The sequence below is a fragment of the Stegostoma tigrinum genome, chromosome 24 (assembly GCF_030684315.1).
Source record: "Stegostoma tigrinum isolate sSteTig4 chromosome 24, sSteTig4.hap1, whole genome shotgun sequence".
In the NCBI taxonomy this organism is placed as follows: Eukaryota; Metazoa; Chordata; class Chondrichthyes; order Orectolobiformes; family Stegostomatidae; genus Stegostoma; species Stegostoma tigrinum.
The window spans coordinates 23,790,064-23,806,249 of NC_081377.1; the positions used below are offsets into that span (position 1 = coordinate 23,790,064).

The 16,186-nt window shown below is 44.3% G+C and overlaps 1 protein-coding gene and 1 long non-coding RNA gene across 4 annotated transcripts in view; one reads left to right on the forward strand and one right to left on the reverse strand.

The window, feature by feature from the left end:
- LOC125465121 (calcipressin-3-like) overlaps nt 1–16,186 on the forward strand; it is a 143,105-nt gene that overhangs the window by 91,234 nt on the left and 35,685 nt on the right. For all 3 annotated transcript variants that reach the window (XM_048558269.2, XM_048558270.1, XM_048558271.2), the window contains one exon: nt 10,968–11,141. In XM_048558269.2, coding sequence (XP_048414226.1) covers nt 10,968–11,141 — 174 coding nt within the window. The remainder of the gene's footprint in view (nt 1–10,967; nt 11,142–16,186) is intronic.
- Nucleotides 1,028–11,136, reverse strand: LOC125465122 (uncharacterized). Its single transcript, XR_007250173.2, has 3 exons — nt 10,955–11,136; nt 10,609–10,731; nt 1,028–1,240 (listed from the first exon to the last, which is right to left on the reverse strand). It is a non-coding gene; the product is annotated as an uncharacterized LOC125465122 (long non-coding RNA).

Genomic DNA, 16,186 nt, shown 5'->3' on the forward strand with positions numbered 1-16,186 from the left:
CAACACTTAGTGATCCCAGATTCCCTCACTCTGTGGCACTCAGCATAATATGGGTGGCACCCTAGTCCTACGATCACGTCAACAATGAGACCAAAGTTTTGCCCAACTTCTGCTTAAAGCGTAACCCCGAATCCTGAAATTCGGACATAGAGTAATCTCTCATTGTTCTCAAATTTTGTGGGTTTTGTCCTCATATTTGTTTTCCCTTATTTGTTATTAGGGATCGTGTTATCTGTCCCTTCTCTGAGGATGGCTCTGGAGGTGAAGCATCCCTTTCCCCATCTGTCCATTCATACTCTGAATCAGCTGAGTACCAAATGTCTCCATCCATTGCAAGGTTAATAATACATACACTTTGACTAGATTGAATTTCCAATTGTTTGCTCTCTTTTTCTGTTGTACTGTCACCAAACGGCATATTGCCTGGTTCTGTTTCTCCTCCGCCTTCTCAGCTCTCTCCTGCGCTGTCTTAACTGCTTCTGTTAGGATAACATTACATTGTTCCACTGCTGTCAATATGGCCTCAAACTGCCTGAATCTGGCCTGGCATTCTTCCAGTTCCCTACATGTAGAACGCAAAGCGGTTAACAATATCCATCCCATTTGTGGTACACTGTCCTTGCTTTTGATGAAGCCTGCCTCCCGCAAGCACGCATGTTACAGCAGCCTGTGTAAATAACCCTCCTTTCTCTCTATTTCTGGCTATGACTGTCCTCCATTTTTGTGGGGTTCCTAATTGTGCTACAAAATTAGCCACAGACCCAGTCGAAAGTCTGTTGCATTCAATCCTGGAATTAGAAGGTGTCCAGAGCATCAAATTGTCTTTCCACTCTCTTAAGTATTTTCCCAAATCCCATCCTCATCGCCAAAAATTGTCTTGGATCACAGTGTGTATCCAGGCAGTTCTTTTCAGATTTGGGTAAATATAATTAAGAGAAGGCTCAACAACAGCAATTTGCTTAAATAGATTAGTTTATTAAGTAGTAATAATTGATTATAATAGCAATAATAAATGATTATAGTGGTAACAATAAATGGAAAAGAAGAGGAGAAAAAAGCAACACGTCTCACGCCTTTGTAGAAATAGCAACAAGTCTCATGTTCTTGTGGCTGTCGGGGACCCCTTAATCAGTGGCTGGTCTGGAGGCTTGGGTTCGTTTCTGGCACTGTTCACAGTTCCGAGCCGAAGCGAGGTCCAGCAGCAGTAGCAGCAGCTTGGAACGAAACTCTCTCTCTCCCTCTATTATACAGTGTGACAAACAGCCAGCGGTAAAAAAAAGCAGATACAGCAAGACAAAACTGCTGGCTGGCACGACAGCATTGGATGGGAAAACAAGTGTAGGTGCCATCTCCGGCTCACAAAGAAATGTTCACAGGACTCATTCAAGGTCATGCAGCTTGTTAAGTATTAGCAACAATTTTAGCCATTCAGCCCATCCTATCCAAGCTATCTTCTCATGCAGCTGTCGAATATCATCATTAACCGTTAGCCCATCAGCCCATCCTGTACAGTGTCCTTGTTATCCAGATGTTCCAGGAATGAGTGCAGGGCCAGGGAGATGGTGTCTGCCATGGACTTGTGGCAACAATAGGCGTATTGTCGCGGATCAAGGCAATGTGGGAGGCAGGAGGTGATGTGTGTCATTACTAACCTCTCAAAGCACTTCATAATGATGGATGTCAGAGCCACTGAGCATTAGTCTTAAAGGCGTGCTGCCTGATTTTTCTTCGGCACTGGGATGATAATGGTCTTCTTGAAGCAGGTGGGAAGCTCAGATCAGAATAAGGAGAGGATAAAGATGTCTGTAAATATTCCCACCAGCCAGCCCACACAGGTTCTGAGTGCACAGCCTGCCAGCTACAGGGCTAGTGATTATTTCATACTCCATCACTTAGGGAAGGTCCATCAGTTTGTCTGTCAGTCAGGCAGTTGCAAGGACAGTGGCAGGCCTTTCTCTGTGATCTGGTCTCTGAGCTGCAAGCCCTGCCAGTAAGACGCTGTACCACCCAGGAGGCCGTGCCTCTCATGGAAGAGCACCCCCAAAGTCCCAGGATCCAGGAGCAAAGGAAGTGATATTGGTGTACTCTTACATCGTACAATTGTTACATCTCCTACAATAGGCAAAGAATCAGCGACAATGTCTTCTCTTTCTGCGTCTGCACTGTTATTGCTGGTGACCTCCAAGGATCAAACCTTGATGGCCTCCTATTTCCCATTTACATGCCTGCCATCATTTTCGATTCCTGACTTAAACTTTGTTCTCTAGCTACCAACTCCATTCCTCCCTCTGGCAACTGCCTGAAATGGAACCAGTTTATTCACAAGATTGACGTCCAGTTTGTACCTGAGATGAGCTTCCTACCTCATATTCATGCCATTGCTAAGACCATCACCTCTATAACTTTACTTTGTCCCTTGAGTCAGAGAAAGAGTCATGGAGACTTGTACAGCATAAAAACAGGCCCTTCAGCCAACCATGAATATAACAATTAATAAATACCAAACTATATACTAATCCTATTTATATGTACTTGGTCCCTAACCCAATATGCCCTGGTATTTTAAATGCTTGACCAGATGGTTCTTAAAAGTCAGAGTACGCTCCGCCATCATCCCTCAGGCAGCACCTTCTGATGTGAAAAAGTATTTCCTTAGATCACTAAACCACTTAGTCCTCACCTTAAACTTATGCCCTGTGGTCTTAGACATGTCAGCCATGGGGAAAAGGTCCTTATGAGCTACCCTATCCATGTATTTCATAATATTGTATACTTCAATCAGATCCCTCCCTCAGCCTCCTCTGTTCCAGGGAAAACAAACCCAGCTTATCCAGTCTATCCTCGTAATTGAGATTTTCCATCCCAGGCAACATCCAGCAATCTCCTCCCTTAACTCCTGTAGCAGCCTGAGATACATGTCGTCAGGTTTTGCGGACTTATGCAACTTTGACCTGCCAATATATCTAATACCTCTGCCTCATCATACCTAACATGCTCTAGAACTTCACCATCCCAAATCCCTGGCTCCAATGTCATTCTGACTAATTATACAGATGAGAAATATTCATGTAAGACTTCACCCACGTCATTTGGCTCTACGCACAGATCTCTATTGGACCTCACTCTTGCTCTTAATATACTTATAAAATACCTTGGGGTTTTCCTTAATTCTATCTACCCAGGATATTTTGTGGATATTCTTTATCCTCCTAATTTCTAAATTTCAGAAATCCACCCTCATTTTCTCGTAATTAAGCAATCCCTACATGTAGAGTTACCTGCAAGTAAATGCTCCCTTTCTAATGATATTGAAATTGGCCGTCTGCCAATGTAGATACTTCTAAATTAGGTTAATTTAGAATTTTAGAACCTGTCCTTATCTCTCTCCGCAATGACTTTGAAACTTGAATACGGTATTATTCCTAAAATATTCACCCATTGACACTTCAACCACCTGACTGGCTTCATTCCCCAGAAATAGGGCTAGGACTGCCCTATTACCAGTAGAACTACTTAAGTACTGGCACAAAAAGCTCTTCTTTAAAAATTCTACCCTGTCTAAACCTTTCATAATCAGGTGATCCCAATTAACTTTAGCAAAGTTGAAATGCCCTGTACTAAGAAACCTATTCTTTTCACATCTGTCAGTAATTTGCATACCTATTTGCTCCACAATCTCCCTCTGTCTGTTGGGAGGTCTGTCGTATAAACCCACAAAATGATTGCCTGTTTTTCATTTCTAAGCTGTGTCCAGACAGCCTCGTTTGAAGATCCTGGAAGACACCTTCCCTCTCTCTGATGTTCATAAGGGCTCTCACCAATTTTTATAGATGCACCATAGAAAGCATTCTATCTGAATGCATTGTGCCTTGGAATGACAACAGGACCATAAAAATCTACAGAGGGTTGTGAACACAGCCCAGACCGTCACGCAAGCCAACCTTCCATCCATTGACTCCATCTACAATTCTTTCTGTCTCGGAAAGGCAGCCAACATGAAAGGTCCCTCCCACCCTGGTTATAATCTCTTTCAACCTCTTCCATCAGGCAGAAGATACAAAAGCTTGAACACAAGTCCCACCAGGTTCAAGAACAGGGACCTCTCAAATTTCAAATCAAATGTTGATTTTGCTTCAGTGCACGTTCTTTGCAGCTATAATTTTGCATGCCTTGCTGTATTCAGTCGCCCTGTGATCTTTGTATGTTATCATCTGTCTCTACTGCAGGCAAAACAAAACTTTGCACTGTACCTAGGTATGTGTCAATAATAAATCAAATCAATCATTACTGCAGTGATGGCTCACTTTATCAATAATGCAATGTCCCCACCTCTCACACACTCCCATCTCACCTGAAACTTCCATAACTTGGAATGTTAGGTGCCAGTCCCGCCTTCCTTCAACAATGCCTCAGTATTTGTAACAATATCATTTTCCCAGATTTTGATTAATCTTCTAAGTCCATCTGCCCTTTCCAGTCAAGCTCCTTGCATAAAAGATATAGTTTAACTTCCTGAACCTCCTCTGAACCTTATCCTGTTCATGTCTTCTCCACTTGCTGGATTATCCTAGTGTTCCTTCTATATCTGATTGAATCTTGATCCCCAAATTTGTATCTACTATGTACCCCATTCCTCTACCAAATTAGCTTGTATTAGACCCATTCCAGTTCAGGTGCAACCCATCCAGCTTATATAGGTCCTGCTTACCCTATAGATGTCCCAATTATTCAAACACCTAACGCTCTCCATCATAAACCATCCCTGTAGACACGCATTCATCTGATTCCTATTCCTACTGTCAGTGGCACTGGAGGTAATCCACCGATTATAACCTTTGTAGACCTCCTCTTTAAATTGAGTACCTAACTCTCTAAATGCCTGCTGCAGAGCCTTACTTAATCATTTACCCACATCATTGGTATCAACATGTACCACGATTACTGACTTCACCCTCTCCTGAGACTTCCTGACCCTGGCACTAGGGAAACAGCATACCATTCAAGAGTCTCATTTGCTGTCTGCAGAATCGAATCCCCCATCACAAAGCACTCCCAGTCTTTTCCTCCCATGCTGTGCAACAGAGCCCAACCTGGCTGCTGCTGCTTTCCTCTGAGAGTCCATTCCTGGCCCCCCCCCCCAAACAATATCCAACACAGTGTGTCTGTTTGACAGGGGAAAGGCCACAGGAACTCCTGCACTACCTGCCCACACTTACTAGTCTTCCTGGTGGTCACCCAACACTCCTCTGCCTATGTTGGCCTTACCAGCTCACTAGTCTGTCTCAGATCATCTGCGCAAACTCGCATTTAAGCCTTTGTTTCCTGTAGATGGAATTATTTTAATGCACTTTTGCTGGTCTCCCAATTTCTCCCCTCAATAAACCTGAAGCGATCCAAACCCCTGCCTGCGATACCTTACTTTGCAGTAAATCCTGTACCCCTGTCACCCCTGTACTCATTGACCTACACTGGCCTCTTGTCAAGCAATCTCGATTTTAAAATTCTCACCCTTATTTTTAAATTCCTCCATGACCTTACACTCTGTAACCTTCTGCAGGCCCTGCAACCCTCTGTTCACTGTGGTGCTCCAGTTCTAACGTGGATCCATAATTTTAATTGCTTCAGCATTAGAGTCATGACTTTTCGAAATGGTGGCTGTGGGGTCAGCAGCATTTGGCCCCTGAGCACTGGCTCTTGAGGCTTCGTCTTTTTCTTAACAGCTTGGTAACTTGGTTTATGTTTCGGTTACTCTGGGGTCACCTCCTGCGGGAGGTCGGGACCCCATGAATCTCCTTCTCTGCTCCATTCTGGGTGGTACATCGAAAGACGAGCCAAGACCCTTCAGTCGATGTCCAGACTCAGAGGAGGCACAGGGCCCACACAGTGTAAGCATCTCCAGCTCGGAGGTGGCGGACGAGGAACTGATGGCGTTGGTAGCAGCAGAAAAGGACACATGGCCAGGACCCCAGGGAACATGTCTGATCGTGGCAACAGGAGGAGCAGAGAGGGTGAAATCTACTGATACCCAGTCACTGTCACCCAATCACTGACACCCGGTCACTGTCACCCAATCACTGTCACCCAGTCACTGACACCCAATCACTGACACCCGATCACTGATACCCAATCACTGTCACCCAGTCACTGTCACCCAATCACTGTCACCCACTCACTGATACCCAGTCACTGTCATCCAGACACTGTCATCCAGTCACTGACACCCAGTCACTGATACCCAGTCACTGATACCCAATCACTGTCACCCAATCACTGATACCCAATCACTGATACCCAATCACTGTCACCCAGTCACTGATACCCACTCACTGATACCCAATCACTGTCACCCAGTCACTGATACCCAGTCACTGTCACCCAGTCACTGATACCCAATCACTGTCGCCCAGTCACTGTCACCCAATCACTGTCACCCAGTCACTGACACCCAGTCACTGATACCCGATCACTGATACCCGGTCACTGATACCCGATCACTGATGCCCGGTCACTGATACCCGGTCACTGTACCCTGTTACTGATACCCAGTCACTGATACCCGGTCACTGTACCCTGTCACTGATACCCGGTCACTGTACCCTGTAACTGATACCCGGTCACTGATACCCGGTCACTGTACCCTGTTACTGATACCCGGTCACTGATACCCGGTCACTGTACCCTGTCACTGATACCCGGTCACTGATACCCGGTCACTGTACCCTGTAACTGATACCCGGTCACTGTACCCTGTAACTGATACCCGGTCACTGATACCCGGTCACTGTAACCTGTAACTGATACCCAGTCACTGATACCCGGTCACTGTAACCTGTTACTGATACCCGGTCACTGTACCCTGTTACTAATACCCGGTCACTGATACCCGGTCACTGTACCCCGTTACTGATACCCGGTCACTGATACCCGGTCACTGTACCCTGTCACTGATGCCCGGTCACTGTACCCTGATACCCGGTCACTGATACCCGGTCACTGTACCCTGTTACTGATACCCGGTCACTGTAACCTGTTACTGATACCCGGTCACTGATACCCGGTCACTGTACCCCGTTACTGATACCCGGTCACTGATACCCGGTCACTATACCCTGTAACTGATACCCGGTCACTGTACCCTGTTACTGATACCCGGTCACTGTAACCTGTTACTGATACCCGGTCACTGATACCCGGTCACTGATACCCGGTCACTGTACCCTGTAACTGATACCCTGTCACTGATACCCGGTCACTGATACCCGGTCACTGATACCTGGCCACTGTAACCTGTAACTGATACCCGGTCACTGATACCTGGTCACTGTACCCTGTCACTGATACCCGGTCACTGATACCTGGTCACTGTAACCTGTCACTGATACCCGGTCACTGATACCCAGTCACTGTACCCCGTTACTGATACCCAGTCACTGATACCCGGTCACTGTACCCTGTTACTGATACCCGGTCACTGATACCCGGTCACTGTACCCGGTCACTGATACCCTGTAACTGATACCCGGTCACTGATACCCGGTCACTGTACCCTGTCACTGATACCCGGTCACTGATACCTGGTCACTGTACCCTGTTACTGATACCCGGTCACTGATACCCGGTCACTGATACCCGGCCACTGTAACCTGTTACTGATACCCGGTCACTGTACCCTGTCACTGATACCCGGTCACTGATACCCGGTCACTGTACCCTGTCACTGATACCTGGTCACTGATACCCGGTCACTGTACCCTGTAACTGATACCCGGTCACTGATACCTGGTCACTGTAACCTGTCACTGATACCCGGTCACTGATACCCGGTCACTGTACCCTGTTACTGATACCCGGTCACTGATACCCGGTCACTGTACCCCATTACTGATACCCGGTCACTGTACCCTGTCACTGATACCCGGTCACTGATACCCGGTCACTGTAACCTGTTACTGATACCCGGTCACTGATACCTGGTCACTGTACCCTGTCACTGATACCCGGTCACTGATACCTGGTCACTGTACCCTGTCACTGATACCTGGTCACTGTACCCTGTCACTGATGCCCGGTCACTGTAACCTGTCACTGATACCCGGTCACTGATACCTGGTCACTGTACCCTGTCACTGATACCTGGTCACTGTACCCTGTCACTGATACCCGGTCACTGTAACCTGTTACTGATACCCGGTCACTGATACCTAGTCACTGAACCCTGTTACTGATACCTGGTCACTAATACCTGGTCACTGTACCCTGTTACTGATACCCGGTCACTGATACCTGGTCACTGATACCTGGTCACTGTACCCTGTCACTGATACCTGGTCACTGTACCCTGTCACTGATACCCAGTTCCTGATATCCAGCCACTGATACCCAGCAGTTGGTTAGCACTGCTGCCTCATAGCATCAGCACCCCAGGTTTGAATCCACCCTCGGGCGACTGTATGGAGTTTGCACATTCTCCCTGTGTCTGTGAAGGAAGTGGAGGCTGATGCACAATACCTTATGTTCTCTTCTGTAGGAACTAGTGTTAGGTAGGACCCTACTGCAAGAGGCCATAAGCCTCACCCCATCAACATCAGCACCTCCTGCGGATGGAGGTTCCAAAATTACAGAGGAACCATTGGCAAGGCATTCATCTGTGCCCATTACTGCAAAGATACAGTCACCTGAAGAGGTACATTAGCTGGAAAATTAGACTCAGGAACAGAATGTAGAGAACACATCACTGACATGTATCCATAGCCAATGGAGAAAGAATTGTCCAAGGTTTCTGACACATGCAAGACTGCCAGCAATCGGCACCTAGCAGAGACAGGGAGGAGAACATCAAGCAGACATACTGGAAGCCCACTTGAATAAAAGATGGAGGCATCCACAGAGATGACAGCATGGTGGCAGAGTGATTAGCACCACTGCCTCACAATGCCAAGGACCCAGGTTTGAGTCCAGCCACAGGTGACTATCTGTGTGGAGTTTGCACATTCTCCGTGTCTGCATGGGTGTTCTCTGCTGTTTCCTCCCACAGTCCAAAGATGTGCTGGTGCCATAGTGTTCAGGGATGTGTAGGTTAGGTAACAGAGGGGGTGGGCCTGGAAGGGATGCTCTGAGGGTTGGTGTGAACTTGTTGGGCCAAAGGGTCTGTTTCCACACTGCAGGGATTCTGTGTTTCTATGATGATTCTATTTTACCATCTATACAATTTATTCAGTAATATATTATGTAATCCAAAGTGGTGCCAGAATGTGGCAACATTATCCACTTTTTTTTCACCTTACATAGGTACAAAAAACAATATACTCAATACATGAATTTACTGAACCTTCAGTTTTCTTGGCCCCAAGTCTGGAATGCTGTCTCCAGCTCATTCTCCTCCCTTCAGACACTTCATTTGTAACTCTGTAACCAGGATTTGACCATCTGACCGAATACTGTATTTTTCAGTGCTGCTCTGAAGTATCTTGAGACATTTCGTTATCTGAAAGCTGCTACATAAAACTGTGCAAGTTGTAGTTAACTATGATGTCCCCAATGTTTCTGTAGTCCGTGAACATGCCTCATTTGGGACCACCCATTTGGGAATAATCACTTGTATGAGATGCCAAAAACAACTTGGCAGCATGGAATGTACAACAACTTGCATTCATATAGCCCTTTTAATATGATTGAATGCACCTAGGTACCACATAAGAATATAATCAAACAAATATGGACACCAAACTACAGATGTAGATACTAGTTCAAGAACATAGGATTCGAAGCCTATCTTAAAGGAGGAGAGACAAGTGGAGAAGTTTAGTGGAGGGGGATGAGGGAGTTCCAGAATTGAGTCCATTTACCTGAACACACAACCACCAATGGTAGAGTCAAATCAGTAATATACTAAGAATCATTAAATCCCTATAGTGTGGAAACAGGCATTTCAGCCCAACAAGTCCACACCAAACCTTAGAGTGTTCCACCCAGACCCATCCCCTTGTAACCCACCTAATCGACACATCCCTGAACACTATGGACAATTTAGCATGGCCAATCCACCCAACCTTGCGCATCTTTGGACTGTGGGATGAAACCAGAGCAAACCCACGCAGACACGGGGAGAATGTGAAAGCTCCTCACAAGCAGTCGCCTGAGGCTGGAATCAAAGCCGGGTCCCTGGCGCTGTGAAGCAGCAGTGCTAACCACTGAGCCACCGTGCCGCCCTAAGAGTCAAAATTAGAGGAGTGCAAAGATCTCAGGGGGTTGAAGGACTAAAGGAAGATATAAAGATAGCAAGAGCTGAGGCCTTGGGAGATTGCAACGGAGGATAAGAATTTTAAAGTCACTGGACCAAGACTTACTGAAGGTGTTAAGTCTCAAACAGCAGAGTCTTGTGTGAAGTCAAATTTCTGGAGTGTGCAAATGGGAGGATGGCCAAGAGAGTGTTGGTGTAATTCGATTTAGAGGCAGTGAACTCTTAAATGAAATTGGATGGAAGGAACTTTGCAACAAAACCACTAAAAAAATGAGAAAGGCATCCTCTTTTTCTCTAGCAGTAGGGCCAAATGTTTGTGTGCCTTAGTACAAACTAAATGCTTTCATTCAAAAAGAAATATCACTGACCTCTTATTATTTTCATATTCTTGCAGCTGTTTAACAAACGTTGATTGCTCTCTCGGACAGGAGTTTATCTTGTAGCTCTATTATGTGCGTGAACTTTTTTTCCATTTACTGCAGCTTAGTGGACTATGGATGAGAAAGACCAAAGTAGACATTAGAGGCAAAATGCTATGCAATGACTGTCAATAGATAGATATGTGAGACTGTGGCTGGAGGAAATGTATATATGCCTGTATTATTAGATGCAAAGCAACTATACCAATCTGAAGTTAGTAGAAAGTGGAAGTTTGGGAAAAGTTTACTTGTATCGTTTGTATCAATATGTCGGAGTTCTGGTAACACAATGTACCTTTCTTATCCAGGATCGATTTGAAGCCCTTTTCCGAGTTTATGACGAGCAGGCCTCATTCCAACTGTTCCAAAGCTTTCGGAGAGTACGGATAAACTTCACCAATCAAGAGGCAGCTGCACGTGCCCGAATAGAACTTCATGAATCCGACTTTAATGGCACCAAACTCAAACTTTATTTTGCACAGGTACAGTATAGTGATCTTACAAACCTTCCTCGAGATCTGCATTTTAAACGTTTCAAGTTATTCCTGACTATCAACAACTCAGTCATCTATTTAACACTAATGATTAATAGCATTTTGTTCCATTGATACTCATGTGGTTACAGAAATAGACAATGTGACTAAAATGATTAGCACTTCACAGTGACCACCTTTGCAGCCACGCAGTCAGTCCTTTGGCATACCAAAGATATTAGACATGTAAACAAATTTTGTATTCAGAAATAGTTTCTACTGATTAATTGGAAGAAAATGCTCTCAACTCTGCCTGGTCAAAACTTTTGCTTCTGTAGAAATATTCAGATAGATTCAATATGGGTCAGTATTTTGCGCAGTTATATTTCCTTAGTTGATTGCTGACAATATACACAGTTAAAAGGTGCTGCTAATAAAAGGCTAAGTACCAATCCACTCTGAGAAAGTTATGTCATTAGCAAATTGATAAGAAAATATTTGAAAAAAAAATTATGTGTTGGAGTTGATCTTGAAGTTAATATATTAAATAGTGCCAATTAAATTGTACCAGCCACAACACAAAATGAGAACTTTAGGTCAATATTTAGCACAGCCAAAACAAGGTAATCCAGACAATTGAACGTGTACTTGCTTTATCAAACAGCAGTCTCAGTTCAACCCAATGCCCCAGTGTTAGGAGAGGAAAAAATAAGCTGAGAAATCTCAGTCGCTCATCTGTGGAGAAAAACAGCATTAATGTTTCACATCAATGACCTTTCATTAGAATACCCCCATTGCGTTACTCTTTCCCAAAGATTTTTCGTTCAAACATTTATCCAATTCCCTTTTGAAGATTATCTTGAAGCTCTGTTTGCCACCCTATTAAGCAATGCATTCCAAAGTCCAATGTCGTCTTTCTCATTTTTTTCTGAAAATTTTTTTTTCTGAAGATGGGTCTAGCTTTCCTGCTCCTCTGATGCTGCTTGGCCTGGTGTGTTCATCCAGCTATACACCTTGTTATCTCAGATTGTCCAGCATCTGCAGTTCCTACTAGCTCTGAAACAATTAATTACTTGGGCCCTAGTTGTCATGGAGAAGCAGCAAGAATCCCAATTATGGCCCAACTGATCTGCACCATCATCTCTACCTAGATAAAATCGGTATCTCTTTATTCTCCAAGTCGGATTCTTACACCCTTATTCAGCTAAGTGCAAGAAGAAATGCTTCAACTTTTAGCCTGCTTTTAGGAATAATCAAACTCTGTACTATCAAGCATTTTAGCATATTCTATTAATGGGAGTTCAGACGCTGATTGGAAGTGAAAGATGTGGAGCCCCTTCCCCCATCAAAAGGATGTGCTGTTTCATTTGCCACACCTAGGTATCTCCGATAATCAGCAAAGTGGGTGAATAGAGATTGCTTTGTCCGTCAGGGCACCACAAACCTATTGGTTAGGGATTAGCGATGAGGAATCCATCTTATTGTCAAGAACATTGCTGTTAATAATAAAATTTGGAGCTTGCGATGTCCATGTGGTAGACCTCACACAACCAACTTATGGGAGCAAGGGTGGAATCTATCATGCATACAGACTCCAGGATCTGTCACATGTTTAGTATTCTTAAAGTCATGGTAGAAAATCTAAAATTATGAGATCAGAAATGGCCATATCACATGTCAATATTTCGTTTATGGAGCCAAATGAAGGAAACAGCTCAAAACCTGATTGCTAATTGTGCTTGAAGCATTGGCAGCGAGGATGTTTAATACTGTAAGGATACAGTGAAGACTCATAGCATACTCTAGCACAACTGGACTGAAGAAGGTTTCAGGCAGTTTCAGACATTAGGAGCAATCTCATGATGTGCAGCAACTTAGTAGTGTTCACGTGCATGTCTGATGCACAGACCATTTTAGCGCAGACATCCAGGAGTGTGTTGTTGCTGAACTGTTCACTGTATGACAGCAGCTGTAGCTGTAACCTTGGTCCAAGGCAAGGTTTGTATACACACTTTAGTTTTTGCAGAGAAGATGAGATTAGAATCAGAGTTAAAGTAAAAAGGCACCATTTTATTGGACAGGTAAAGCAAATGTAATTCATCTCAAACAATGAAGAACATTGAATACAAGCTAGAATTAGAATTCGGTTTATTGTCACATACTCAAGTATAGGAGTACATGAATACAGAAAAAAGTGTTCATCTTGCCATTTCTGGTGCCATCTTAAATACAATGATACCTAAGTACAATATCTTAGGTACAAAGCCTAAGGTCTGACACGTCTGACAGCCAGCTGCATAAATGAAAGCAAATGTACCGAAACTATTTCTAGACAGTTCACTCGTCTTGGAAGACGGTTATCCAAAAGCACTTTTGAGGCTTCCCTGGTTCAGCAAACCACTGCACTGTTGTTTTTATCTCTTTGACAGTTATCCTGGCCCATTCTGGGATCTTCATCCTCATCTTCCTCTTCAATGGTTTCTCCCTCCTGCTCTCCCTCCTCCTCTGCCAACATTTGCATCCTTTGATTACTTAAGTTTTTGCTAAGTGCAGTTCCAGTCATTAAAACCTCATTTTCAATGGGCCTGCAGTCTATCCTACAATAGGTAAAGTCACCATAGTCTAACCATACCATAGGGCTACTCTCTCATTTGATTTTATGTGACCGTTAGCATACCTCAGGTGAGGGGAAAGATTGAGAAGGAGAATCCTTCATGGTAACCTCAGCCAGTGCAGGAATTGGACACATGCTGTCAGTGTAACTCTGTATTGCATACCAGCCATAAAGCCAAGTGAGCTAAACCAATTCTCATCTATAGTCCTTGTGGGGGCATGTGCAGCACTGTGTTTCTCCTCAACTTCATTCTCAGGGTTACTGAGAGGTGTTATCAGTCAGATTTGAAGGAAGAATCACCAGCAATGATCTTTGTTTGGACTGGCAGCCTTTGAAAGAGGTTAGTACCTGCGGGAGGTCCAAACCTAAACCTAAGGGTCATGCCTACCCCCTTGGCTCATGGCATTATCTAGTTATCATGGTCTAAAATTATCTGTGTATTATGGAAATGGAATCCTTTTCTATTGATGAAAATTTGTTGGTTGATGATTGGGTGCTCTGATTGTGAGGTGGATGGTATCAAATGCACTCTGAGCCTGTGGAAAGCCAACAATCATGGCAAAGTCTAATCTGACAGCCATCTGACTCTCCACAGCAAGAGATGAAGAGGTGATCAGGTGCAATTTGCAAAGGGAGCATCAGTGACTTCCCATAAGTTGATACCTGTGAAACACAGGTGCTATTTTTAAGGCTACCAGGATGAGATGACCACTCAGTACTTGCTGCTATGGAATCTCATTCAGCAATCGACATAGGTATCTGGTGATGTTTCAGTACATCCTGAAGCGCCTTCTATACAGAAGCCTGTACATCCAGTTTCACACCAGTGTTCTGCTTCAGTATGGTGGCTTTTGTTCTATTTATTCTCCCTCTGCAGGCTACAAGGCACCCAGCGGCAATTGCTGTTCTTGTATGAGGATTCAGCAGTTCCTTTGGAAGTATAGAAGCCAAAGAAGAATGGCAGGATTGGTCTGCATCTAGGCTTTTTACTTTCAGATGATCTGTAGAAACAGTATGTAGAAGCACCCAGTCCTGTTCATGGGCCACTTTACCATTGCCATTTTTCCCCATAAAACTCTAGGTTATGATCTCAGATGTTGGCCGCTTTCCTGGTCAAGTCTTCAACCAGCATGTACACCATGTGATTCAACATTGCTACGTGGCTTGAGAAAAGCCTGCCCATTACCAATATCACAGATGCTTCAAGACATCTACTAAAGATGGATTATCTTCTAGCCTGCTAATGCCCTTTCCTGTGCATAATAATCATCGATCCTAAGTTATGTTGCCTCAGGAAAACAACAATGTGGCTTTGTCATGAAGCAGCTGCAAATAGCGTCCCTTCCTTCCTGTTTTCCAAACCCCTCCCTCTCTTCATCCCTTTCTGCCACCTCTCTTCCTTCAACCTGCAGTTTTACTCACCCTGTCCTCTCTTTAGTGTTGGGTTCATAGAATCCCTACAGTCTGAAGCAGGCCTTTTAGCCCATGGAGCCCAAACCAACACTCAAAGAGCATCCTACCCCTCCCGTATCCTATCCCTGTAACCCCACATTAGCCACCCACCTAACTTACACACCTCTGGACACGATGGGCAATTTAGCATGGCCAATCCACCTAATCTGCTCATCTTTGGACTGTGGGAGGAAACCCACACAGACAGAATGTGCGAACTCCACACAGATAGTCTCTTGAGCGTGAAATCAAACCTGAGCCCCTGGCACTGTGAGGCAGCAGTGCTAACCACTGAGCCACTGTGCCACCCTGTTGTCCTCTCTGAAACACAAACTGTTCTCTTGCTGTATTCCTGTTGAGTTCAGTGACAGCTTAGGGATACAGCTTACCTTGGTCAGCTTGGTCACACCTCCTGCAATCGGAGCACTTGCAACAAATGTGAAGACAAAAAAAAACTTAAATAATTTTACTAGAAAGAGAAAAGACAATGAGCTTACAAAGACAGGAGGCAGAAGAACAAGTTGCCAGGTTTGTGGCTGTTATGTGGTTGAGTATCTGAAGCATTGAGGATCTCAATTGGGCAGAGGCTATTTGTAAAACTCGAGTTAATTCCAGCAAATTATATAATTAATGAGATGTAAATGTGTGCAGTGGAAATTCTCGGCATCTGCTGGGGGAAGGCTCACTCACCCTTTCTGGAAGGAAAACTTAATTGCTAAAGTTTATCATGACAACAAAAATCTGCTTTTTGAAATCTGACCCAATCAAATTCTCATGCCTGCCATTCTTTGTACCCCCTCTTGTAGCAGAGAATTGCACCTATAGATAAGTTACATTCAATCTGGCAAACATAAAGCAAAAGAGCTGAAATAGTGAAAGTAAATATTATGAAGCATTAAAGTATTTTTTCATTACCTTCTGTTTAAATTGAAACTATTAGCTTGGAGCATTGACCTCTAATTCTGTGGTACCCAAATGCCTGAATTGT